Source organism: Pristiophorus japonicus, chromosome 3 (genome assembly GCF_044704955.1).
Source record: "Pristiophorus japonicus isolate sPriJap1 chromosome 3, sPriJap1.hap1, whole genome shotgun sequence".
Lineage (NCBI taxonomy): Eukaryota > Metazoa > Chordata > Chondrichthyes > Pristiophoridae > Pristiophorus > Pristiophorus japonicus.
In genome coordinates this window covers 115,880,548-115,908,508 of record NC_091979.1, presented here as the reverse complement: position 1 = coordinate 115,908,508, position 27,961 = coordinate 115,880,548, and the positions used below count along the sequence as shown (strand labels likewise).

The 27,961-nt window shown below is 43.6% G+C and overlaps 1 protein-coding gene across 1 annotated transcript in view; it reads left to right on the top strand.

Moving 5' to 3' along the window:
* dnah9l (dynein, axonemal, heavy polypeptide 9 like) overlaps window positions 1-27,961 on the top strand; it is a 668,659-nt gene that overhangs the window by 167,935 nt on the left and 472,763 nt on the right. The window contains exons 20-27 of the mRNA XM_070873660.1: window positions 17,715-17,801; window positions 17,910-18,068; window positions 18,958-19,041; window positions 19,122-19,280; window positions 19,393-19,515; window positions 19,602-19,724; window positions 23,616-23,840; window positions 24,146-24,237. Of these exons, the coding sequence (XP_070729761.1) occupies window positions 17,715-17,801; window positions 17,910-18,068; window positions 18,958-19,041; window positions 19,122-19,280; window positions 19,393-19,515; window positions 19,602-19,724; window positions 23,616-23,840; window positions 24,146-24,237 (1,052 nt within the window). The remainder of the gene's footprint in view (window positions 1-17,714; window positions 17,802-17,909; window positions 18,069-18,957; window positions 19,042-19,121; window positions 19,281-19,392; window positions 19,516-19,601; window positions 19,725-23,615; window positions 23,841-24,145; window positions 24,238-27,961) is intronic.

The following is a 27,961-nucleotide window of genomic DNA, read 5'->3' as shown; positions in this document are numbered from 1 at the left end:
ATATCAGGGCAGTTGTGAGAGACGATATTGGTTCTAATGAACAAAATGTTGAATCATTGTGGGTGGAGATTAGAGATAGTAAGGGGAAAAAGTCACTGGTGGGCATAGTTTATCGGCCCCCAAATAATAACTTCACGGTGGGGCGGGCATTATTGAACCAATAAGTAATGGGATTGTCTGCAGAGATGTTTTAGCATACTTATTGCTCATCAGAAAACTTTGGTCTTAAAGATAATTCTGGTGTTATTGTCACTTAGCAGGATTTACCACTGTAATCGCAGGTACTGTAAATTCTCAAGTAACAAGCATTTAACTTCTTGTCTTTGTAACTACATCTGATCTAAGCTGGGGAAAACAAATGGCAAGGGTGGCTGGAAAAGCTGGTAGAAGAGCAGAAATCCTCTTTAATGCTTGGCTCTACTTGTCACCATTGGCAACTTCATCTTTTACAGATCATATATCCGCCTAGCAATGAAATATTGTAGACCTGTTTGATTGATACAGAGACAACTCCCCTCTCTCCTGAACTCAGTTCAATCTAAAGTCATGTAACTCAGTAAACCTGATGAGGCCCACCAAGACTTGAGGGCATATTCCCTGCAAAAAATCTCAATTCTCCATAAATTTGAGAAATGTGGCCAGTCTTAGTGCCCTATAAGATTATAACTAGCGCAAATAATTTAGTGTGGCATGATATATGATATATCCCATGAATTTCTAATTTTATCATACGTAGCAAGATTTGTTGCAAGTTTTGCATAAAAAATCCTTTCGGCAGTGAACGTAGTTTGCTAAATAATGATTGAAGGAAAATTTTGGGGGAATTTAAACCAGACGTGAGTTATGCCAGTTCCATCTCCGGATTATGAATCAATCTTTTTAAAAAAAAACATTGCATACAATACTAGTAGAGAAACTTACTAATGCTTCTTGATATAGTGAAACACTGACTGAGGGTGTTGCTGCCTGCTGTACTTCTTATACGCAGAAAATTAAATACATCCTAAATCATCATCATCATAGGCAGTCCCTTGGAATCGAGGAAGACTTGCTTGCATGCTAAAAATGAGTCCGTAGGTGGTTGAACAGTCCAATACGAGAACCACAGTCCCTGTTGCAAATAGGACAGATAGTCGTTAAGGGAAAGGGAGGGTGGGACTGGTTTGCTGCATGCTCTTTCCGCTGCTTGCGCTTGGTTTCTGCATGCTCTCGGCAATGAGATTCGAGGTGCTGGGTGCCCTCCTGGATGCACTTCCTCTTTTACATCCATAATAAAGTAACGTGATTGAGTACTGTAGACATGAGTAAGTGTGACCTTAGTCTTTATTCTGACTCCAGAGTGTTGGTACGGCTTGGGAGGCCTGCTTATATACAGTGCCCCCAACGGATGCTGGGATCCCTTGGGACTCCAACAGGTACGCCCTCTGTTGGCGGTAGAATGCTGGTCACATCGGGTTACATACACAACATCACTCCCTCCCAAAGTCAATAGTGCACTTATTTACAGCGTGAGACGATCTGGGGCTTTTCGCTCCCCAGTCGATCGTCTCGGTACAAATGCAGGTGCAGGTGAGTTGGTTGGTTCTTCACTGGGCTGCTACGCAGCTGGCCTTGCTGGGCTGCTGGGGATGATGAGTTCAGCTTCGTGGTCAACTGTGATGTCGGTTGCCACTTGTGTGTGTGTGTCGGAGGGTCGAAGTTGGTGGTGTCCTCTTCAGGTTGCTCGTGGCTGTCTGTGAATCGCAGTTTGGTTTGGTCCAAAAGCTTTCTGCAAGTTAGTCCATTTGCTAGTTTGACCTGAAACACCCCGACGCCCTTCTTTGGCTATGACAGTGCTAGCAAGCCATTTAGGACCATGTCCACAGTTGAGTACAAATACAGGGACATTGACTTCAATATCGCGTGACAAATTTGCGCGATCATGGTACATGCTTTGTTGATGCCGCCTGCCCTCGACGTGATCATGGAGATCAGGGTGGATGAGAGAAAGCCTTGTTTTGAACGCCCTTTTCATGAGCAGCTCAGCTGGGGGAACCCCGGTGAGCGAGTGGGGTCTGGTGCGGTAGCTGAGCAGGACTCGGGACAGGCGGGTCTGTAGGGAGCCTTCTGACATACGTTTCAAGCTTTGCTTGATGGTTTGGACTGCCCGTTCTGCCTGGCCGTTGGATGCAGGCTTGAATGGGGCAGATGTGACGTGCTTGATCCCATTGCAGATCATGAATTCCTTGAATTCAGTGCTGGTGAAGCACAGCCCGTTGTCGCTGACAAGGACATCAGGCAGGCCTTGCGTGGCAAACATGGCTCGTAGGTTTTCGATGGTGGCAGTGGACGTGCTTGCAGACATTACATACTCAATCCACTTAGAATAAGCATCCACAACAACCAAGAACATTTTGCCTAGAAACGGGCCAGCGAAGTCAACGTGGATCCTAGACCACGGTTTGGAGGGCCATGACCACAAACTTAGCAGTGCCTCCCTGGGTGCATTGCTCAGTTGAGAGCAAGTGTTGCATTGGTGCACGCAAGACTCCAAATCTGAATTGATGCCGGGCCACCACATATGGGATCTGGCTATAGCTTTCATCATTACTATGCCTGGGTGGGTACTGTGTAGGTCGTATATGAACGTTTCCCAGCCTTTCTTCGGCAAAACCACGCAATTACCCGACAAAAGATAGTCCGCCTGTATGGACATTTCGCCTTTACGCAGCTGGAACGGCTTGATCTCTTCATGCATCTCCACTGAGACGCTGGACCAGCTCCCATGGAGGACATAGTTTTTTTACAAGGAACAGTAAAAGATCCTGGCTGGTCCAGGTCCTGATCTGGCGGGCCATAACGGGTGACTTTTCGTTTTCAAATGCATCCATCACCAAGAGCAGGCTGTGCCATTTTCACCCCGGTGGTGGGCAAAGGTAGCCGACTGAGGGCATCAGCGCAGTTCTCTGTGCCTGGCCTGTGGCGAATTACATAGTTATATGCAGACTGCGTGAGCACGCATCTTTGGATGCGAGCAGAGGCATTGGTATTGATATCTTTGCTCTCTGAGAATAGTGATATGAGCAGCTTAAGGTCAGTTTCTAACTCGAACTTAAGCCGAAACAGATACTGATGCATTTTTTTTACCTCATTAGCGCATGTCAGAGCTTCTTTTTCAATGATGCTGTGGGCCCTTTCGGCCTTGGACAAGCTCCTGGACGCATAAGCGACCAGTTGCAATGTTCCCGATTCATTTGCTTGTTGTAACACACACCCGACCCGTACGAAGACACATCACAAGCTAGCACTAAACATTTACAAGGATCATACAGGACAAGCAGTTTGTTGGAACATAACAGATTTCGGGCTTTCTCATAAGCTATCTCTTGTGATTTCCCCCATACCCAATCATCTCCCTAGCGTAGCAACATGTGTAGGGGTTCTAGCAAGGTGCTTAACCCGGGTAGGAAATTATCAAATAATTGAGGAGTCCCAGGAACGACCACAGCCCCGTCACATTCTGTGGTCTCGGCACGTTCTTGATGGTCTCCGTCTTGGTGTCGGTGAGTCTGATGCCGTCTGCCGCGATTCTTTTCCCTAAGAACTCGAGCTCTGGCGCCAGGAAAACACACTTCGAGCATTTCAACCTGAGTCCCACACGATCTCGCCGACCTAGAACCTCTTCCAGGTTCTTCAAGTGTTCGATGGTGTCCCGACCTGTGACCAGTATGTTGTCCTGCAAAACCACGGTTTGCAGAAACTACTTTAGCAGACTCTCCATGTTCCTTTGAAAAATAGCTGCGGCCGATTGAATCCCAAACGGGCATCTATTGTAGATGAAAAGACCTTTGTGCGTGTTGATGCGGGTGAGGTCTTTCGAAGGTTCCGCCAGCTCCTGCATCATGTAGGCCGAGGTCAGGTCCAACTTGGTGAACGTCTTTCCTCCTGCCAGCATCGCAAATAGGTTGTCTGCCTTTGGTAGCGGGTACTGATCCTGCAGTGAAAAACAGTTCATTGTTACTTTATAGTCCCCGCAAATTCTGACCGTGCCATCGCCCTTGAGAACCGGAACAATGGGACTGGCCCACTCGTTGAACTCCACCGGTGTGATGATGCCCTCTCGCTGCAGCCTGTCCAGCTCGATCTCCACTTTCTCTCTCATCATATGTGGCATCACCTGTGCCTTTTGGTGAATGGGTCGTGTACCGGGAATCAAATGGATCTGCACCTTCGCCCCCGAGAAACTTCCGATGCCTGGCTCAAACAATGACAGAAACTTGCTCAGAACCTGGGCACATGAGGCGTCGTCGACGGATAAAAGTGCTCGGATATCGTCCCAGGTCCAGCGGATTTTTCCCAGCCAGCTTCTGCCGAACAGTGTGGGGCCATCTCCTGGTACAATCCATAGTGGGAGTTCGTGCACTGCTCCATCATAGGAGACTTTTACTGCTGCGCTGCCAATTACAGGGATTAGCTCTTTAGTATAAGTTGTCAGCTTGGTGTGAATGGGGCTCAGCTTGGGCCTGTGTGCCTTGTTGCACCACAGCCTGTCGAAGGCCTTTTTGCTCATGATGGACTGACTCGCACCTGTGTCCAATTCCATGGATATTGCAATTCCGTTCAGTTCAACTTTTAACATGATCGGTGGACATTTCATGGTGAAGGTGTGTACTGCCTCCTCGGTTTGAGTCCCTAGTTCAGTTTGATCCACCATGGATCGGTCTTCCTCTGTAACGTGGTGGTTTGCAGGGTTTGCAGCTCGTCTGCACCTTCGCCAGAGGTATCCCATTATTCCACAGCCATTGCACGCATAGTGTTTGAAGCGGCATTGATGGGCTCGATGATCACCTCCACAGCGCCAACAAGGTATTAACTGCCTCCTCGTATTAATGCTTGATGGTGGACTCTGAGTCATCTGAGGTCATGCAACTGCAGGCGTATATGTTCTGCCATATGCATTGCTGCCTGAAAACGAAGTTACTTTGTGTACAGTACTTGCCGAAACCTCTTTATGCTGCGAAATTTGTTTGGTGTTATCGCTGGTGGACATAAATTCCTGGGCTATCGTTATGGCTTTGCTCAGGTTCGGTGTTTCAACAGTCAATAGTTTGCGAAGGATAACCTCATGGCCAATGCCAAGCACAAAAAAGTCTCTTAGCATTTGCTCCAGGAGTCCATCAAATTCACAATGCCCTACAAGGCGCCTTAGTTCGGTGACATAGCTCGCCACTTCCTGGCCTTCAGACCGTTGACACGTGTAAAATCGATACCTTGCCATCAGAACGCTCTCCTTCGGATTTAGGTGCTCCCGGACCAGCGTACACAGTTCTTCGTACGATTTGGTTGTTGGATTCACCGGAACAAGAAGATTCTTCATGAGGCCATAAGTTGTTGTCCCGCAGACGGTGAGGAGAATCACCGTTCGTTTGGCAGCGTTCACACTCCCTTCCAGCTCGTTGGCCACCAAGTATTGGTCGAGTTGCTCCCCGAAGGTCTCCCAATCGTCCCTTTCTGAGAATTTCTCCAGGATACCAACAGTTCTCTGCACTTTCCCGTGATGGTTTGTTATCTCGTCACCAGTTTTTACGTCCATAATAAATTAACATGACTGAGTACTGTAGACGTGAGTAAGTATGACCTTAGTCTCTTTATTCTAACTACAGAGTGTTGGTACAGCATGGGAGGCCTGCTTATATACAGTGCTCCCAAGGGATGCTTGGGACTCCAAAAGGTACGCCCTCTGTTGGCGGTAGAATGCTGGTTACATAGGGTTGCATACATAGCATCCTCCACTTAGAGCGGTCTTTGGCCAGGGACTCCCAGGTGTCAGTGGGATGTTGCACTTTATCAGGGTGGTTTTGAGGGTGTCCTTGTAACGTTTCCTCTGCCCACCTTTGGCTCATTTGCCGTGAAGGAGTTCAGAGTAGATTGCTTGCTTTGGAAGTCTCATTTCTGGAATGCGAACAGTGTGGCCTGCCCAGCGGAGCTGATCACGTGTGGTCAGTGCTTCAATGCTGTGGATGTTGGCCTGGTTGAGGACGCTAACATTGGTGCGTCTGTCCTCCCAGGAGATTTGCAGGATCTTGCAGAGACATCATTGGTCGTATTTCTCCAGCAACTTGAGTCATACAGCAGGGCGGGTATTACTATAGCCCTGTAGACCATGAGCTTGGTGGCAGATTTGAGGGCCTGGTCTTCAAACACTCTTTTCCTCAGGCAGCCGAAGGCTGCACTGACGCACTGGAGGAGGTGTTGAATCTCGTCGTCAATGTCTGCTCTTATTGATAAGAGGCTCCAGAGGTATGGGAAATGGTCCATGTTATCCAGGGCCGCACTGTGGATCTTGATGACTGGGGGGCAGTGGTGTGCGGTGGAGACAGGTTGGTGGAGGACCTTTGTCTTATGGATGTTTAGCGTAAGGCCTATGCTTTCGTACCCCTCAGTAAATACGTTGACTATGACTTGGAGTTCAGCCTCTATATGTGCATAGATGCAGGCGTTGTCCTAAAACATCCTAAAACCAAGTTGCTGGGGCATGTGCTGAACTACAAGAAGTCTGTGGCTTTTTTTTTGTTACTTCAGTCAGCTTCTCCAAGCATTCTGTGTTCTCACTAATTGATCTGAGACATTTTATTATTTATCGGTCATTGCAGTTCCCTCAAGTACAAGGATAACAACACACAAATATTTCAATAAACTTAACATATGGAAATATTTGAAAAATAATGAGATAAAGCTATTCCATTGAATACTGAAATGAGGGGATCCTGTTGATTTGGCAATGCTGAGGAAGGGCAAGTGATGGATAGTATGCATGTCTGGCAGTGTAGGGTAGGTAGGAGAGAGAATTTAAGACACTCACAGGAGAGCTGCCTGGAGATATTGAAGCAAGTATTTTTGGTTGGTTAGTACCATAGAAGTTTTCAGCACAGAAGGAGAAATTCAACTTGCGTTTGCCTGATTTTCAGGCGTCAAATTGTTGTTGGGCATGTGAATTTTGGGTCGCGAACTCCCACACCAGTTACCCCAGTAGTGAGCTTGTTAACATATTGCATTAAGCTACATTTAGTTGTCCACAGTGGCCACGTAAAAGCATAGAGGGCCTCAAGAATATAGTAAAATTAGGATCCTGTGCCAGTTAAGGACCCTTCTGCCATATTGAATAATAGAAGCGCTGGATACATTATTCTTAAATCCATCCACTAAAACCCATCCACTAATCCTTGGCACCAACAGTCAGGAAGGAGGCTGCATCCGTGTTATTTAAAGGTATTCTCTGCTACATTCCGGTAAGTCTGTGGTTAGTCTTTCTAAACTACTAATGGATTCTTGGGTCTTTTTTTGCTCCATTGGCTACTCTCACTGTGTTTAAAAATGTTAGACAGTGACTTTTTAGAGCAGCAAGACAGTCCCTGCACAGGGCTTCTGCAAAAACTTATACTGTTCCAATATGGGTGTGCTGCCATTGATGAAGAGGAGGAGGAAGAGCAGCAGGTTAGAGCGCAGAGATCGGCAACTGCTGGGAGAAGAGGATGAAGGATGGTAGGGCAAAGGAGACCTTGCACTACATGAGTGCACAGTGTTATACTCATAATAAATGGTCAGACCGAGTACTGTGTGTAATGAGCAAGTGTGACCTTAGCTCCTTTTATTGTAGTTCCAGAGTGCAGGTACCTCGTGGGTGACCTGCTTATATACTGTGCTCCCAAGGGATGCTGGGATCCCTTGGGACTCCGACAGGTAGGCCCTCTGGTGGACAGGTGTGATGCAGGGTACAAGGGGTTAAATACATAACACACAGGAAAAGAACATTGTGCTTAACTGGGGAGCACTGTGTCTGGCAGCTCCGCTTACCAGGGAGGCTGTGACAGAGCTATACCGCCTGTTGGAAAGAACAAAGCCATTGTCTTCAGTCCCTGTCACAAACTCTGTTCAATAGCCATAGACACCATCCCTCTCCCTGGCAACTGTCTGAGGCTGAACCAGACTGTTTGCAACCTTGGTGTCGTATTTGACCCCGAGATGAGCTTCCGACCACATGTCCCCACCTTTGCTAAGACCACCTATTTCCACCTCTGGAACATCGCCCGATTTTGCCCCTGCCTCACTCATCCGCTGCTGAAACCCTCATCCAAGCCTTTGTTGCCTCTAGACTTGACTATTTCAAAGTATGCCTGGCCAGCCTCTTACGTTTCTTTTCATCCGTAAATTTGAGGTCATCCAAAACTCTGCTGCCCGTGTCCTAACTCGCACCAACTCCCATTCACCCTTCACCCCAGTGCTCCCAGTTAAGCAATGCCTCAACTTTAAAATTCTCATCCCTCCCTATCTCTGTAATCCTCAGAGCAGTGTCCTAGATGCACCCATCTTCAGCTGCTTCATCAATGACCTTTCCTCCATCATAAGGTCAGAAGTGGGGATGTTCACTGATGATTGAACAGTGTTCAGTTCAATTCACAACTCCTCAGCAAATAAAGCAGTCCATGCCTGCCTGCAGAAAGACCTAGACGACAATCAGGCTTGGACCGATAGGTGGCAAGTAACATTAATGTCACACAAGTGCCAGGCAATGAGCATCTCCAACAAGTGAGAGTCTAACCATCTCCCCTTGATGGTAGGCTAATTATTGGAAAAAATTCTGTGGGACAGTATTAATTGTCATTTACAAAGACACAGATTAATCAAGGATTTGTTAAGGGAAGATCGTTTTTTGAGGAGGTAACAAGGCGGGTCAGTGAGGTTAGAGAGTTTGATGTAGTCGACATGGATTTTAGCAAGGCTTTTGACAAGGTCCCATAGACTGGTCAGAAAAGTAAAAGCCTCTGGAATCCAAGGGAAAGTAGCAAGTTGGATCCAAAATTGGCTCAGTAGCAGAAAGCAAAGGGTAATGGTTGACTGGTGTTTTTATGATTGGAAGGCTGTTTCAGGACTCAGTACTAGGTCCCTTGTTTTTTGTGGTACACTTCAACGTAGGGGGCATGATTAAGAAGTTTTCAGATGATACAAAAATTGGTCGTGTGGTTGATAGTGAGGAAGAAAGCTGTAGACTGCAGGAAAGATATCAATGGACTAGTCAGGCGGGCAGAAAAGTAGCCAATGGAATTCAATCTGCAGAAGTGTGAAGTAATGAATTTGGGGAGGGCTAACAAGGCAAGGGAATACACAATAAATGGTAGGATACTGAGAATGTAGAGGAACAGAGATACCTTGGAGTGAATGTCCGCAGATCCTTGAAGATAGCAGGACAGGTAGATAAGAAGGCATACGGGATACTTTCCTTTATTAGTCAAGGTACAGACTATAAGAACAGGGAGGTTATGCTTGAACTATATAAAATACTAGTTAGGCCACAGCTAGACTACTGCGTACAATTCTGGTCACCACAGAAAGATGTGATTGCATTAGAGAGAGTACAGAGGAGAGTTATGAGGATGTTGCCAAGACTGGCGAATTCTATCTATGAGGGAAGATTGGATAGGCTGGCGTTGGAATAGAGAAGGCTGTGGGAGACTTAATTGAGGTGTATAAAATTATGAGGGGCCTAGGTAGAATGGATAGGAGGATGAATTAGGAAAGAAAGTGGTATGTTGGCCTTTAGTACAAGAAGATTTGAGTATAAGAGTAAAGGCATTTTATTGCAATTATATAGGGCCCCGGTGAGACCGCACCTGGAGTATTGTGTACAGTTTTGGTCTCCTTGACTAAGGAAGGATGTACTTGCCATAGAGGGAGTGCAATGAAAGTTCACCAGACTGATTCCTGGAATGGAAGGATTGTCATCTGAGGAGAGATTGAGTAGACTAGGCCTATATTCTCCAGAATTTAGAAGAATGAGAGGTGGTCTCATTGAAACATGCAAAATTCTTACAGGGCTTAACGGGGTAGATGCAGTGAGGATGTTTCCCTCGGCTGGGGAGTCTCGTACCAGGGGTCACAGCCTCAGAATAAGGGGTTGGTCATTTAGGACTGAGATGAGAGAAATTTCTTCACTCAGAGGGGGAATCTTTGGAATTCTCTACCCTGGAGGGCTGCGGAGTGTCAGTCGTTGAGTATATTTAAGACAGAGATCGATAGATTTTTAGATAGTAAGGCAATCAAGGGATATTGGGATAGTGCAGGAAAGTGTTGAGGTAGAAGATCAGCCATGAGCAGGCTCGAAAGGCCGAATGGCTTACACCTACTCCTATTTCTTCTGTTCTTATGTTCTTATTTCCCTCAGCAGGGAAGTCAATAATCAGGAGGCATGGATTTAAAGTACTTGGTAGAAGGAATAGAGGGGAGTTGAGGAGAACTTTATGTACTCAGAGAGTGCTGGGGGTCTGGAGCTCACTACCTGAAAGGATGGTAGAGGCAGAAATCCTCATCACATTTTAAAAAGTACTTGGATTATGCTCTTGAAGTGTAGTAACCTACAAGGCCTTGGTACCAAGAGCTGGAAAGTGGGATTAGGCCAGATAGCTCTTCTTCGGCCAGCACTGACACGATGGGTTGAGTGGTCTCCTTTTGTGCCGTAAATTTCTATGATTCAATGAACTGCAACCCGACATCAGGCCACACATTGAATTACTTGTGGCTCGAGGTCACGTGGCCCTGAATTTGTATGCCTCGTGGTCATTGCTGAGTGCAGCAGGTGGCATTAGTGCAACAAGGGCTCTGGAGGTTCTGGTTGAGGAGGCGAGCAGCAGAAAGTAGATGTTGTTCAGACTAGATTATATGCTCAAGACCCTGGAGTGGGACTTGCAGCCACAACCTTCTGGCTCGGAGGCAAGAATGCTACCACAAAGTCATGGTTGACTCACAAATAAAGCTTGTTTACATTTATTCCTCAGCTCAGTTTTTTAAAAACTGGAAAAAGAAAGTAGCTCAAAAATCCTGTTATATCATACAGGTACAACGTCTGAAATCCAGAATCCTCGGGACTGAGTGCGTGCCAGTTTTTGGATTTTTCCGGATTTCAGATAAGAAAATCAATAGTCTGAAATCTAGAATCCTCAGGACCGAATCCGTGTTGGATTTTGGATTTTGCTGGATTTTGGACCCCGCCACGGACCAAGTTTGTGCCAGATTTCAAGTTTTGCTGGATTTTGGAACTCACCGCCCGCCCATCCTCGGCTTCTCGCCGCTTGCTGAAATGTCCGGTTTTCAGACAATTCCGGTTTTCGGAGTTCCGGATTCGGGATGTTGCGCCTGAGCAATTTCAAGTAACATGCAGAGAATCATTCTGATGCATGTTAGGAAATTTGCACATTGCAACATGCCACAGGCTGATCGCTGTGTGAAAAATATTAATGGCAAGCGTAGGCTTTTAATAAAGACTGAGGCTTTGTAGTATAAATGACAGAAGATAATTCTGAGTAAATTAAATAATGTTAACATGAAATATGTCATTCTTTATTTTGTTTAAAACTTTATTAGTTTACTGAATGGAAAAATGATGGACAAAATGATGGAAATTTTATTGATTTGCAGGTTCTCCTGGCTGGTTGTTAAAGATTAATTGTTTTCTTATGTCCTCAGCAGTTTCTGATTTGTAATTTTCAAGCTACTTTCTTTGCATTTGATAAATACATTCAGTACGTTGCTGCAATTTTGGAAATATTGTAACAGTAAGTAAGTTTTACACTTGGGAGGTATACACCATATGCCAGATTTTTAATATATTACCAGTAAATCTTCTGTGATGCCACTTACGATCACTTTGATTATATGCTGTTTTATCCTGTGTACTATGTAATATATTATTAGAGCCACTGATATATAGTGATTAACTAAGTCAAATAGCATTTTCATTATAAAATTTTGGGAGTGTCCGATGTTTTCATGCTCAAATTTCATGGTTGTGTGCATATTTGCACATATAGGCTGGATTTTTGGTTTTTGGCAAAAACTTTACCATTTTCGCTGCGCTACCATTTTTAGGCCTAACTTTCAGCTTTATGTCTGCGATGGTAAAGTTGGCGTTGCACAAGGATTCACGGCGCAAACCGCGAGTTTCAGCAACTTTAGTCCAAGGCAGGTAGTGCTGCGAGAGAGCGGTGCGGGGGGGGGGGGGGCGTGGAAACAATTGCAAAATACATTCAAAACATATTCACAAAACATTCACAAAACCCTTACTTACTAAATCGCTGAAAAATAATTTTAAAATTAAAATTTTAACTTAGCTTTTTTGCAGGTCTTCATACTTACTGCTGCTGGCAGGGCTGCACTGACAGGTTTGACCCTATCGGTATTCTGGGCGTGGCGGAGAGTGCCAAAAGTACGATGGTAATGCAATCCATGGCATTGCATATCGTTTCATGTTGGCGCACCTCTCCGCAGCGGTACTTGAAAGCGCCGCCGCAAAGAGGTACCCGAGGATCCCGCCGACTGGGTTTTCGCAGCGGAGGGTCGAATTGTGGCGAAAATCCGGTCGCAAAGTCGGCGAAAATCTAGCCCACATAGTGTTTAATAAAACAAAGATTAGATGGTATAATGGAAAATATATTTTTGTAATGGTATCTTTAGGCATTGGGAATAAAAGGAATTTAGTTAGAGATAATAAAGAAAAAGTAATATAGAATAAAAGGTTGCGAGAAATTGTATTGCAAAAGCTTCTATAGATATGGGAAGAGAAAAAGATTAGTGAAGACAAATGTAGGTCCCTTGCAGTCGGACTCAGGTGAATTTATAATTGGGAACAAAGAAATGGCAGACCAATTGAACAAATACTTTGGTTCTGTCTTCACGAAGGAAGACACAAATAACCTTCCGGAAATACTAGGGAACCGAGGGTTTAGTGAGAAGGAGAACTGAAGGAAATCCTTATTAGGCAAGAAATTGTGTTAGGGAAATTGATGGGACTGAAGGCTGATAAGTCCTCAGGACCTGATAGTCTGCATCCCAGAGTACTTAAGGAAGTGGCCCTAGAAATAGTGGATGCATTGGTGGTCATTTTCCAACATTCTATAGACTCTGGATGAGTTCCTATGGATTGGAGGGTAGCTAATGTAACCCCACTTTTTAAAAAAGGAGGGAGAGAGAAAACAGGGAATTATAGACTGGTTAGCCTGGCTCGGCGACATAACTCACCACTTCCTGGACTTCAGACCTTTTGTCGGTGTCGAACCGGTACCTCGCCATCAGAACGCTTTCCTTCAGGTTCAAATGCTATCGGACCAGTGTGCACAAATCATCGTACGATTTCTCCGTGGGTTTCACTGGAGTAAGCATATTCTTCATGAGGCCATACGTTGGTGCCCCACAGACGGTGAGGAGGGTCGCACTTCGTTTGGCAGTGCTCTCTTCCCCATCTAGCTCGTTGGCCACGAAGTATTAGTCGAGTCACTCCATAAAAGTTTCCCAATCATCTCCCTCCAAAAATTTTTCCAGGATGCCAACTGTTCTCTGCATCTTTGGGTTCGCTATCTGTATCTCATCGCCAGTTGTAGTGTATGGAGAAAGAGTCAAACTGAACACTGTGAGCTCAAAGTAAAGTGTGACCTTTATCTTTTATTGCAGGTCTCCAGAGTGCCTCTCCAACCAGCGAAGCCTCCTTAAATACCTGTGCTCCCAAGGGATTATGGGATCCCTAGGGACTCCAGGGGATGAGCCCTCTGCTGGTTGTACAGAGTAAATACAAGTCCACATATATAACACTATAGACTCTGGGTCATTAACACCACTTTTTAAAAAAGAAGGGAGAGAGAAAACAGGGAATTATAGACTGGTTAGCCTGACATCAGTCGTGGGGAAAATGTTGGAATCAATTATTAAAGATGTAATAGCAGCGCATTTGGAAAGCAGTGACAGGATCGGTCCAAGTCAGCATGGATTTATGAAAGGGAAATCAAGCTTGACAAATCTTCTAGAGTTTTTTGAGGATGTAACTAGTAGAGTGGACAGGAGAGAACCAGTGGATGTGGTGTTTTTGGACTTTCAAAAGGCTTTGACAAGGTCCCACACAAGAGATTAGTGTGCAAAATTAAAGCACATGGTATTGGGGGTAATGTTTGACGTGGATAGAGAACTGGTTGGCAGACAGGAAGCAAAGAATAGGAATAAACGGGTCCTTTTCAGAATGGCAGGCAGTGACTAGTGGGGTACCGCAAGATTCAGTGCTGGGACCCCAGCTATTTACAATATACATTAATGATTTAGACGAAGGAATTGAATGTAATACCTCCAAGTTTGCAGATGACACTAAGCTGGGTGGCAGTGTGAGTTGTGAGGAGGATGCTAAGAGGCTGCAGGGTGACTTGGACAGGTTAGATGAGTGGGCAAATGCATGGAAGATGCAGTATAATGTAGATAAATGTGAGCTCATCCACTTTGGTGGCAAAAACAGGAAGGCAGAATATTATCTGAATGATGACCGATTAGAAAAACCGTACGGAGTGTGTATGAACCCGGGAAAGCATCGCAAAAGCCGGTTTTCAGTGCACAATGCGCATGCGCTGAAAACCGGCTTTTCCGATCTGTCAAGTTTCTGGCTTGACAGATCCTCCACATCTCGGGAGCGAGGACATTTGCATGGGCAAGATTGTGGTATTTACCCATATCGTGCCCAGCAAATATCCTGAAAACTCTTGCGCATAGCCTACTTTTACAGGCGTAAGAGTTTTAAAACACACAAAAACATAATAAAATAATATTAAAAAAACATATTTTGTTGTTTAAAAACCCTCCCCACTATGGTAAGTTTATTTTAAACCATAATTTAAAAAACTTTTTTAAAAAACCGGGAAAATATATACTTTTTATAAGACATAAATAACTTTAATTTAAATTAATGTTAAATATGTGGTGTATTTTTTCTATTTTTTATTCGTGTTTTGGGTGTTTGGGGGGATAGCTCAATCATAAAAATGTGAATTCCAACTTACGGAGTTCCCATTATTACGAATGAGAAAATAATTTATCTTCATTGGCTGCCCAGTGCTGTGTGACTGCAGCTCCAGCTCTACGGACATCCCGACGTGCACGTGCTCCGACGCGCAGTGAGTGGAGGCCTCAGGACCGGGATCGCTGGTGAGCACAGCAGGTTCTGGTAAGTGCGCATCATTTTTCCCTTTTTTAGCCGACTGGGATTTCTAGGCCATTAAAAAAATAAAGTTTGAGAGAAACAGACTGGGAGCTTGGAGGAAAAACAGTGCCACCTAGTGTAGGGAGGATTAAAGTCAAGTCTAATGGTACAGTTGAAGTGATACCCAGGCATGGCAGAAAACTGTGACAAACAGGAAGGGAAAGTGCTAAACAGTACTTGCTTGGAGGGCATTTATTTATGCTCCTGCGCCCCGACATTGCTGCTCCTGATGTACCTGCCCACGCTCCAATCAGAGACCTGGACCTTGGTGACGTCCAATCCAGTCGCCCTCTTCACAGACATCGCTCTCCTGAACCGGCTCGCACTGTTCCTTGAAGTGGTATGCCTTCGCATTGCTCCTTTGAAGGCATCGACCTGCTGATGGTCCTTGCAGGTCGTGGCTGCCGGGTCGGGCCTCCATGCTGCTCCTGTTGGGGCGCAGGAATGGCGAGTGATCATGGAGCAACGTGACCGGGGCTCAGGAGAGGCGTGAGTTCAGGGTCCAGGAGAGACGTGATTTCAGGGCCCAGAAGAGGCGAGGGCCCAAGGGCAGCACGGACCTGCCCATACTGCAATATGTGTGTGCACTAGATCCGAGCAACAGAGCTGGTCTCCAGTCGTCTTGGTTAACTCTTGCCACTAGACCAAAACCTAGCTCTGTCAAGCCTGTGTGGTGGCTGGTGTGCAACGGCCACCAGACGTTAAAAAAATCCGTGCACAGGCATCTTCCACCCTTCAACATGTAGTTTGGGATCTGGAATATTAGGTCCTTCATTGAAACACCTTTGAACTCATTCCTTTTTGGCGTGGAAGCAAGTCATCCTTGATACGAGGAACCGCCTACGATGATGATGATTTATTTATATACTGTTTAAATATATATGTTTTTACATTCTCTTTTTACAGACTAATAGTGAAAGAATTCATCCAATCACTCTCAATGGGTATTGGGGTCATCTGATTTAGAGATCCTGATCTTCTGCCTCCATAATGCTAGAAATGAATCTTGTTCACAGTCTTCTTGTCATTAAACTTTGACCTGACAACCTGCCAAATTCTTTTGCTTCAAGTTATGCTTAGCCATAACTTCTATACAGTCCCTCGTATCGAGCATAACCTGCTTCCACACTAAAAAGGGATGAGTTTACAGATGTTTCAATGAAGGACCTAATATTCCAGGTCCCAAACTACATGTTAAAGGGTGGAAGATGCCTGAGTGTGGATTCTTTTAACATAGGGTGGCCATTGCACACCAGCCACCACACAGGCTTGATGGAGCTAGGTCTTGGTCCAGTGGCAATGGTTAACCAAGACGACTGGACACCAAGCTCCGCAGGAGAAGAAATAGAAGATGGAGGAGAGAAAGGAAAAGGGAAAGGGAATGGACAATAGCAATTGTATATAATTAATTAACATTGGGAAGTATGGGCTCAAGTTTCGGCCTGAGTTGCTCCTATTTTTTTGGAGCAACTAGTTTAGAATGGAGCACCTTAGAAATTTCAATTCTTGGCATTTAGTTTGTTCCAGTTCTAGTGAGTTAGAATAGTTTCATTTTAGAATAGATTTTTTTTTTTCAAAAGGGGATGTGTCCAGCCACTGACGCCTGTTTTGCAAGTTCAGGCAGCGAAAACTTACCCCAAACTAACTTAGGATGGAGTAAGTGTAGGTTTTTGTACGCTCAGAAAAATGTTGCCGACATTTTAGAAATTAGGCGTAGGGAACGAGAGATGGGGGGTTGGGGTGGGGGAGGGAAGTTTACAAAGCATTAAACACTTCACTTTTACAAATAAAAGGTCATCATCAATAATAAATAATAAATAAATCAACAAATCAACCAATAAATCAATCAAAAAAAATTAAAAAATTAAAAATTAAAAAAATAATAAAAAATCAATCAATAAATAAAAAATTAAGTATCTACTCACCTACTGCAGCACCGGGAGCCCTCCAACAGTGTGCTGGGATGAGCCTCCCTAGGAGATGCTGGTCAGGCGGGACCTGCCGCCGCCCAGGACTTCGGGCGGGCCCCGCTGCTGCTGCCGATGCCACTTCAAGCTGGGCCCGCACCCAGAAGATGCCGGGCCGCTGCTGCGGACTACGGGGGGCCCCGCACCCAGTGAGATGCTGGGCAGGCGGGCCCGCCGCCGACGAGGTAAGGGCTGTCAGGCCACTCGGCCCGGGATAAGGGGCGACAGCTCTTTGGCCAGGGATAGGGTCGTCGCCCGGAGACAGGACGCGCTGGGAGGGCCAGGAGCTACTGCGCACGCGCGCAGCCCCCACTGCGCACAGGCGCAGCTGCCGGCACTGTTTCTGGCACAGGGCTGTAGCTCCGCTCCAAGCAACTCCTGCTGCGCCACGCTGAGCTGGAAACGGGCCTATAGATATCGGAGAATCGCGAGGTAAGTATTCGCCGCAATTTATGTTCTACAAATTAGGCAGGCCTCTCCGATGTGCGCCATTCTAGCGGGGGTCCGAAACTTGAGTCCTATAATACTAATTTCTTCTCCCACAACAGCAATGTGCACATTCACTCTGATCCATCAATACTTCATTTGAAACTAAATGATGGAAAAGTTAAGTGATAAGTGTAGTGAAAGAGTTATGTGCTTTATTTCAAAGGCACTTGCAGTGCTTGATAAAAGGAATATCATTGGTTGTTCTGTTGCTTTTTCAGGAAAACCAATGCAAGTTCAGAGAACAATTTAGGAATGAAGCCATTTTTAGGTTTAATACACGCAATCCATATACACTTTTAGACAAGGTGAGAGCACATTTGTCATGTCTACTGTATTTTATTGACAACTTTTTGCAATGTATTCATTCTTATAGCCATTTTTCTGGTGCAATCCAATTTTCTCTTATCTTGTAGACACATTGGCATATCATCAAGATAGAAGCAGAGATGCACAGTCTTCAGGAAACAGCTGAGCTATTTGAAGTGAATGTATCAGATTATAAACAGTTGAAGCAATGCTGTTCAGATATTGTTCTATTGAAATCTGTCTGGGACATGGTTTTCTTTGTTCAGGTAGGTTGAAATCTTTAACCTGAATTCAGAGCAAAGGTTAATGAAGTGAATAAATATATTCTCTAAATAGTTTATTAAGTTGGTAGTATCTCTTTACTGCTTTGCTTAGAGGCTTATGTGGGATCAGTTCACAGTCCTAGCAATTGTCGATGAGGTTCACAATTTCTGACCATTTTGCATGTTATTTTGTTATTTTTAAGTCAAATTTTCTTCTCAACATTAACGGTTGCTGGAGACTATGGAAGTTCATTTAAAAAAAAAACAAATACCAATGGAGATTGGAATGACCATTTATTTGTACCTAGAGGAACTTGGTTAGAAAAGTTATGATTTCCTACTAACAGGGACAGTGTAACAACCTTTATTATTTTCTTTGTTGCAAGGAGTGATACTTCAAGTAAGTCGAAGTACAATGAGATTTACCATAGTTGTTACTCTGTTCACTTAACAATTAATTGTGAAACAAACCAGTGTATTGATTTCAATTCGGCCTCATTTCACTAAAGTGTCAATCAGTCTGCCTTTTGGAAGATTAGCGAAACCATGAGGAGACATCTGTGAGATCACAGTATCTAGTTCATATAACAATGGCTTTCATTCAAAAACTTACTTGGTTGCCATTTTAGGGGATATACTATCATGCTGAAAATGAGTGAGTGATATGCCACTCCTGTTGCTTTCATATAAGGATTGCTGTAATTATGGTTCTACGGTTGTAAAGCAATTGAATGTGGTACCAGTGATAATAAAAGTTCCATCACCATGTAATTGTACCAGAGTTTGATAAAGACCTGGTGTGTGTTTGTGTGTATTATAGTTGTTGCCAGATTTTTGGTAATTTGGCATGTTTCAAAGAGTAATATATTTTTTTCAATTGTTTTTGTTCTAGACTAGCATTGATGATTGGACCAAAACACAGTGGAAACAAATAAATGTAGAACAAATGGATATGGAACTGCGAAGATTTGCAAAGGTATGAATGATCTGAATGTAAACTGATTGCCTGGCATATGCACAACGCTGTAGTTTTAAAAGCTTTGCTTTTTCTAATAGGAGATGAAAACTCTTGATAAGGAGGTTCGAGTTTGGCATGTCTATATTGGATTAGCGTCTACTGTTAAAAATATGCTGACTTCGCTTCGGGCTGTTACTGAGTTGCAGAATCCTGCAGTCAGAGTAAGGCACTGGCAGCAATTAATGAATGCAACAGGGGTAAGTCACCAGATTTTTTGCCGTCTGTGTAATGTTGATTTATTTTTGCTTCCTAAAAGCAGGCTTAATTTTTCTTCCTAAAACAATCTCAGCCTGTATTTTATTCTGACAGGTCAGCTTTGTCATGGATGCAGACACCACCCTGGGGGACTTGTTAGCTCTGCAGCTGTACAGAGTAGAAGAGGAAGTAAAAAACATCGTGGACAAAGCAGTAAAGGAAATGGCAATAGAAAAGGTAAAACAAGTATTTTTATATCATTTATCACAACTCTTTGGCAAGTGCATACAAACTAAAGAGTGAAAAACTTGCTTCTATTTCAGGTGCTGGCAGAGATTAATCAAATATGGAGTGTGATGGAGTTTTCATACGAAAAGCACTACAGTACAGGAATTCCTTTGCTCAAATCTGATGAGACTCTTATTGAAACACTGGAAGATAATCAGGTGCTGATTTACAGTTAACTTATTTATCAGAAAAAAATTCTGCATTTCTCTATGGATTCATTCTTTCATTTTCTGTACAATTTTAAAATAGTTTTAGCCACATTTTTGGGGCAGATTTCAAATACTTGTCAGGGCCCAGTTAAAGGGTTCAAAGCAGCTTTTTCCTGGGGATTTATAGGTATAGTCACTACCAATATGTTCTAATTAAAAAATACATTTTTCACAGGTAAACCCATTGCTGTTTGTTCTGTTGATCCTGAGTGAACTTTTGTATGAGTTTGTTGATCCTTAAACCTCATGTGGTGATATGAACTGGTAGTACCTTTATTAACAGTCATATATTTTATAATTGTTTGTAAGATGAAAGTATATTGGTAGAAAGAATGTAATTGATTTATGTTCAAGGCAGGTAAAGTAGTTATTTTTTGAAAAATTAGATGTTAAAAAGTTGGGTGATGTGAAGAAGGTAATTATAGTATGAGATCTAGGCCATAAACATTCAATGCTTTCAATTATTTGATATAAAGGTGCATTTATGCTTTTTTTGGTAGATTCTTTATACAGCTAATGACATTAACGAACATGCATGTTGTTGTGATTATAGGAAAGTCCATAGCACTTCAAAAATGTGCAAATATGCTTTTTAAAAAAGAATTACATTAAAGAAGTCGAACTTTCTCTTTTCCTGTGGGTCAGGTTTTCTTCAAGTATATTAAACTATTACCCTTCAGTTGACAGCCAACTTGAGAACTCATATGTTCAGGTGAAGTAATGCTGAATGTGCAATTGTATGGCTATTTCCTTAGTATTCCATAAGAAATTTAATGAAATATTGGGTCATACCATACAAACCTACTGGAATTTTTTTGAGAGGTAATTATATCATGGCTGAGGATAATCCAATAGATGTAGTTTACTTTGATTTTCAAAAGGCACTGGACACATTCTTCCTGTGATGACAGTAAGGAATAGTTGTCAGATTGTTTAGATTGATTGATTGAGAACTGGCTAGGCAGCAGAAGATGACGTTAAATGAATAATGTCCTGCCTGGGAAAAAGTAACCAGTTGATGCTCTGTAGGGGTCTGTTCTACAGTATGGATGAATAACATGGAACAGGGTGTCTGTAGTAGTATTGTTAGATTACACTCGACCAACTCCGTTGGGTGGGCCACATTGTCTGCATGTCTGACACGAGACTCCCTAAGTAAGTGCTCTACTCGGAACTCCTGCACGGCAAGCGAGCCCCAGGTGGGCAGAAAAAATACTTCAAAGACACCCTCAAAGCCTCCTTGATAAAGTGTAACATATCCACCAGCACCTGGGAATCTCTGGCCCATGAATGCCCAAAGTGGAGGAAGAGCATCCAGGAGGGCGCTGAGCACCTCAAGTCTCGTCACTGAGAGCATGCAGAACCCAATCGCAGACAGCGGAAGGAGCATGCGACAAACCAGGCTCCCATTCCACCCTTTCCTTCAACCACTGTCTGCCCCACCTGCTACAGAGGCTGTAATTTCCGTATTGGACTGTATAGTCCACCTCAGAATTCACTTTTAGAATGGAAGCAAGTCTTCCTTGATTTCGAGGGAGTGCCTATGATGATGATAATAGATTTGCCATTGATACACAGCTCTGTGGGCAAGTAAGAAGAAAAAAATAATGAATAGAAAGGAGCTTAACTATCTTCAGGAAGATTTGAACCAATTATGTTGATGGGGTGAGATATGGCAGATGGTTAATGTGGATAAATATAGGGTAACGAATACTTAAAAAAAAATATATGTGTATACATTTGAAAAAATTCAGAGAAAAGTGGTCAGGATGATTCCAGGCTTTAAGGGACTCTGGGCTGGACTTTCCCTAAAGCCTCTCACCGCCTGATTGCCGCCCAGAAGCACCGCTAAGGTTCTGCAACTAACGCTGGTGAAAATTTCCATAATAAAGGTAAGAAATACCGCCCAGCGAGAAAATGGATCTTGCACCAGGATTCTTGGCGGCTTCTCGGTGGTTAAAGCTGAAACTAGGGAAAACGGGCGGTTCTTACCGCAATGGATGGTAAGTATTTAAAATTTAGTCTGAGGCTGGGGGAAAACTTAAAAATACTTTTTTTTACTTAAAAAACAATAAAAAGTTATAAAACATTCTCAAGACAGTTTTTAAGGTAATTGCCATTTTAGAATTTTAAAAATAATAAAAAAAACCTCTAACTTACCTTTTTTTGCAGGGTACTCACCTACCACCTTGTTTCAGGCAGTTTTTCATGGGCGGTTTCCTCGGCAGTGTGTATGGGCTCCCGTTGAGGCCAAACTTAGATCCTCGCGGTTTTCTTGGGTGGTTGCTCCCTGGCGGTCTTTTGGAAATGTGGGTGGAAGTCTTTAAAAAATAAGGGGGAAATTTTCGCCGGGCGGTTTCTTATCAAAAAACAGCTGTACTGCCAACAAAACCGCTGAAGATGAAGGTGAAAGTCTACCCCTAAGTAATGAAGAAAGATTCAAGCGACAACATTTATTTTTGCTGCAGAAAATAAGACTGAGAAATGTGGTACAGCTAACGAGAGCAATAGATGTGATGGAAATAAAAGGACCAGAAGACACAAATGCAAAATTTACAAGTCTTGAGCAAGGTTAAACATTATTTAAAAATTCCTACATTATAATATTTAGTGGAACAATTTCCCAATGAAGCTAGTTGATTCGAGGTTAACAAGCAGCTAAATCAATGTCAGTTAAGAAACTATATTGAGATATTAGCAACACTTTAGTATTTTAGTAAGCGTAGATCATGGGTGGAAATGATTGTTCCCTAAATTAGGGGGCCAACTAGTGAAGTGGAAGAGAAGCCCATGATGGAATAATAATTCATGGACTCAGGATGGAGTAGGTTTAATGGACTGTATGTCCTTTTCTTAATCTTGATTTTCTTTACTTATTGTAACAGTTTAGAATAAAAATCAGTGGTAATTTTCCTCACCTCTTTACACACACAATATGTGTACCAAATGTAGTTTTTTTTAATATCTTGTTAATACAATACAGCTTAGAGCTGCAATTTATGGAGATCTTTAAAAGGGGTTTGATAGGATAGATGTAGAGAAGATGTTTCTACCTGTGGGGGACACCAGAATTAGGGGACATAAATATAAGGTAGTCACTAATAAATCCAATAAGAAATGCAGGAGAAGCTTCTTTAACCAGAGAGTGGTTAAAATGTGGAACATGCTACCACATGGAGTAGTTGAGGTGGATGGCATAGATACAGTTATGGAGAAACCAGATAAGCACATGAGAGAGAAAGGATTAGAAAGATATGCTGATAGGTTTAGATGAATTGGTGGAGGAGACTCATGTGAAGCATTAACACCAGAATAGACCAGTTGGGCTGAATGGCCCGTTTCTGTGCTGTACATTTTATGTAATTCTATGATGCGTTGAGTCAGTTTGGTTTAATAAGTTTGTGGGGTTCCAAATGTAATTACATGAAAAAACAGATCCTCTTCCCACTGCAATATGCTTCCAACTTCTTAAAAATCTAAATTATACTTATTTTTAATCCGTTTTTATTCACGGCCCCCAGCCTCATGTGCTCAGCACATGAAGACATATACTTTCATTTGCAGTAAACATGTATGGCTGGCGTGGTTCTATAACCGCTTTACTCATGGTAATATGTGCATAAAATGGTCATCTGCCAGGTAACACCAAAACAATTGCAATTAATTCTTTTTGAACTGCATTTATAATCCACTGAAGCTTTTTTGCAAAGCTTCTAACCGCAACATGTTAAAGGTAATAATTGAAAAATTCTTAATGCACATGTTTGTAGCTTATTACCACTACTATTTGTTACATGAAGCAAAAATTCTGACCCTTGTGTTCCTTACTGAGATTTATAGGTTCAGCTGCAAAACATTTTGATGAGCAAATATGTGGAATATTTCTTGGTGGATGTCAGAAGTTGGCAAAAAAAACTAATGATTAGTGATTTAGTCATCTCTATTTGGATGGAAGTGCAGCGAACATGGGCTCACTTGCAGAGTATTTTCACTGGTTCTGAGGACATTAGGAATCAACTTTCTCAAGATGCTAAACGATTTGATGAGATTGATTTAAATTTCAAGGTACTTTCCAATCTTCACTACTGATAAGCTAACTAAGTTTTATATTGATATCTCTGTGTTGATGTGCTATGCTTTGTGTCTTACAAAGATGATCAAGATAATCATTCCATTTTCTCTCAGAAACAAACTAACTTTTATTGTATCAAAAATAATTCTAGAAAGAGTGTGCATTTATATGGATTACTTTTGAAGTGCAGTCACTGATGCTAAATTGGCAAACACTTATAGAATAGTAGAGTAGAATTAATTTTGTTAGAAAATGTATGTGTAGATATTGAAATAAGTTTTTGCTCTTTCCTTTTAAGGACTTGATGGCTGTGACTGTTAAGACAAGGAATGTAGTTGAAGCAACAAACAATCTGGGATTACTGGAAAAATTAGAAGCCCTTCAACAAAGGTAACAATTACTCATCGGCATTCCCAACAGTCTTGTATGAGTTCATTTTATTAGTTGCATATTTAATCATTACTAGTTGACCTCCTGCGATATTGCTCTTATTAAAAGTCTTGCATCTGCAATTTCTGCCCGCACAACTTAACTTCTGGTTGCCACGTTTTAACATGTGTCGTGTGCTAAATCTTTTCATTATAATTTCCTATGTCCACAGTTATAATGGGTCTTGCCTGTGTAAACCCATCACTCTGATTGCATAACCTGGCCACTGGGTTCTCACAGATCTTTTAAAAATTAATCTTTTTTCCCACCTGCCATTGTTTCTCACAGTTACTGAGAAAGAAAATAATAAATCAAAAATTTTCAGAAAGCATGTTGGGGTAATAGATAATATAGAGCCCCGTGGTGGTCAAATTGTAATTATAGGTGATGAATTACAAAGGCATTTTCCATTATAAATGTGAGCATAGCAATTCATAATGGGTGATGAATAGAGTGACAACAGGAAGTAAGATTTTGTAGATAGGAATAGGTGGCTCTGTGAAACAAATCCCTGAAGTTTTTTTTCTCCCAATTCTCACCATCTTATTTTTGTACTATTAAATAAACTAACTTTTTCATTTTTGTGTCACTCTATATACTTTTTTAATATTTAACTTATTGTTTTTTCCCTCCTTCCATACTACTGCTTTCCTGACCCCATTAACAGCCCAAGCCCCCTAGTGCTCCATTGTTGGATGCCACCTTCTCTCTTCTGCAAGCACTCCTTACCGCCCTACGCATCTTTTCTCATGGTCTCCGCCTGCTGTGATGGCTCAGGTCTCCCCACATTGATCTCTTTCTCAACTGACCCACTCTAATGCCAGCTCTTCTGTTATAGGCCTCCTTGCTCCTCGCCAATAAGACAACACTTCAGTTCAAACATCAAGACGATGTCCCCTCCAGCAATATAGGGCATCTCAAAATCAGCGCAGTTGTATAATTCTCCACATATTTTATCTGTTACTACAAATTTGCAGCTTTGTTTCATTTTTAGAGTGGCAAAGAAATAACTTTATAAAATGTGCAGTTTTATAAATATTTATTTTTGCACCTTGTAAGGATAGGAGACTGAAAACTAATGGTCAAAAATATGGGTTTGAGCAGTTGCTTTGAAGTTGGAGAGGTAGATGGCTTTAGAAAGAGAGTTCAAACTGAGGCAGCTGAAGTTTCTGCCATTACTACTAGGACACACAGTGGGAAGTACAGAAGGCCAGAATTTTGGGTTGGATGGTCCAAGAGAGAATATATAAAGCTGGAGGAGGTTATAAAAATAAGATGCGGTAAGGCTATGAAGGGACTTGGAAATACTTAGTGGGCAAAATTCCCCTGCTGTGCACCTCCCATTAGTGCTTCCAGGGGGTGCTAACAGGGCGTAAAAGTGTTTTCGCCCGGGTGGGGGGCAAATTGCGCGGGAGATAGTGGAGGTGCGAAACCAGTAGCGTCGCAGCCCCGCTGGTAGCTCCCCGAGTTGCTGCGCCTCCGTCAATAACATAATTGCTGTGCGCGGCGACCCCTTTTCGCCCCACAGCAGAAATTGGGCAGCGCCCCGTGAGGCTGCTGTGAGCGATGTCAGCACCAGCCTTGCGGGTCGCGAACCAGGCTGCACTCTGCTCGAAGGGCGAAATTTAAAGGGGATGTGCGCGGTGCCATTTTGCGCTGCCCTCCGGCTTACCGGTTCAGCCTAGCGGGGTCCGTGCTGCAATCGTGCAGCGCAGCACTCCATTTTGGTGCCAGGCTGCGGTCACGGCACCCTGCATTCCCTGGAAACCCTGCAGAGCTCGCAGCGTGCCCTCCCCTTGGAATGCATCTGTGCTAGGTGGAGAGGATGCGTAGCGCTTCGACTTTTGCCCGGATAGCGCCCCCGAACCGGCCACAACAGGAAGTGTAGTGCCCGACATTGCGCTCCACTTCTCGTCAGGGACGGTGACCCCAATTTAGGTCGTGTGGCGGGTCTTCTGCGCTAGGTGCAGGAAGTCCCGCCTAGCGAAAGTTACCACCCCCAAACGGGGCACTCCTGAATTTCGCTTCCTTGGGTGTATATTGTGGATGACTAATTAATTGTATCTATGGGCTCAAAATTGGCCAGGAGTTGCTCTGTTTTTTTTAGAGCAACTTGATTTTTCTGGAGTATCTTAAAAATCCCCATTTTGCACATTCAATTTGCGCCAGTGTAAGTGAGTTAGTTAGGATCTTTTTGGTTTAGTTTTTTTTTCAAAAGGGGAGGTTACCAGCCACTTACATCCGTTTTGGCAACTTAGGCCACTTTGGACAGCTAATAGTTACTCCAAATTAACTTAGGCCAGCGTATGTGGCCACTTGTGGCCACTTATGTCCGCACAGAAAACCTTTGCGGAGAGTTAAGAAATCAGCACAAGCAGGTACATCGGAGACCATTCGGCCAGAGATAGGGGCGGGAAGGGAAGCAGAGAGGACCTTGCAAAGCACTAAACAAAGCACAACAAGTAGTAAGCATTCAAGAAGACACAAAAACATTCAAGAAGAAATAAAAAATAACACTAAGTCCTACCTTCATATCAAAACTCGGCCCGGGAAGTCAGCGGGACGGCCAGTGTGGGAGGCCACTTGGCCAGGGATAGGTGGGGACGAACGGGAGAACGCAGGGAACTGCCCGCCGATATCAAAGCAGACACAGGCTGGCTTCAGGAATCAACCTCATGGACAGACTGCAACAGGGTGGGTGGGGGGTGGTCATGGTGGTGGAGGAGGAGGGAGCAAGAAATTACATGACTGGAGGGGGGAAGAGGACAAAAGACCTATGGGTGTGGTCCATATACATACCTTGGAGGGAGAGAGAGACAGAACTGCGAAACTCTGCTGTGCTGCCTGCTTTCCTGCCATTTCACCTTCTTTGACCTTCTTTGAAAGTTTAATTTTAACTTTAAGTATGGGTGCAGCAATATCAATGCCACACCTTTTGCGAGCGTTTGGCATCATTGTCCTACGTAGGAGACAATTGATTAGAGCACATCACATCAGAAACATCAGAGCTGTAGGCTGCTGGGCAGGAGGCCTTACCCACCTCAGTAATTTGAGTCAGGCATTCGTACCTGGATCTGAGTGATGCAGATTGTGTCAGAAGGCTGTGTTTCCGCAGAGAAGTTGTCCATGAGATCTGAGAGTTGCTGAGACCAGACTTACAGCCGAGAAGCGGCAGGAGGACTGCTTTGTCTGTTGAAGTGAAGGTTACAGCTGCACTTTCCTTCTATGTCTCGGGATCATTTCAAGCTGCAACTGGAGATGTGTGTGCCATCTTTCAACATGGAATACATGTCTCCATTTGCCAGGTCACGGCTGCACTGTATGCGCAGAGGAATTACTTCATCAAGTTCCCAATGACCGCCCAAGCAATCCATGACAGGACTGTGGGGTTCTCAAGGATTGCTGACTTCCCAAAGGTACAGGGCTGCATTGATTGTACCCACATCGCCTTGCGAGCACCTGTGGAGGATGCCAAGCAGTTCAGGAATAGAAAAGGCTTCCACTCCATTAATGTGCAGCTCGTCTGTGACAATATGCATCGCATCGCATCGCATCAGTCGATGCAAGATACCCTGGCAGCACCCACGATGTGTTCATTCTACGTGACAGCGTTATATCTGACATGTTTGAGCAGCAGCTAGAAGGGCAGAGCTGGCTACCAGGAGACAAAGGGTACGGCCTCACC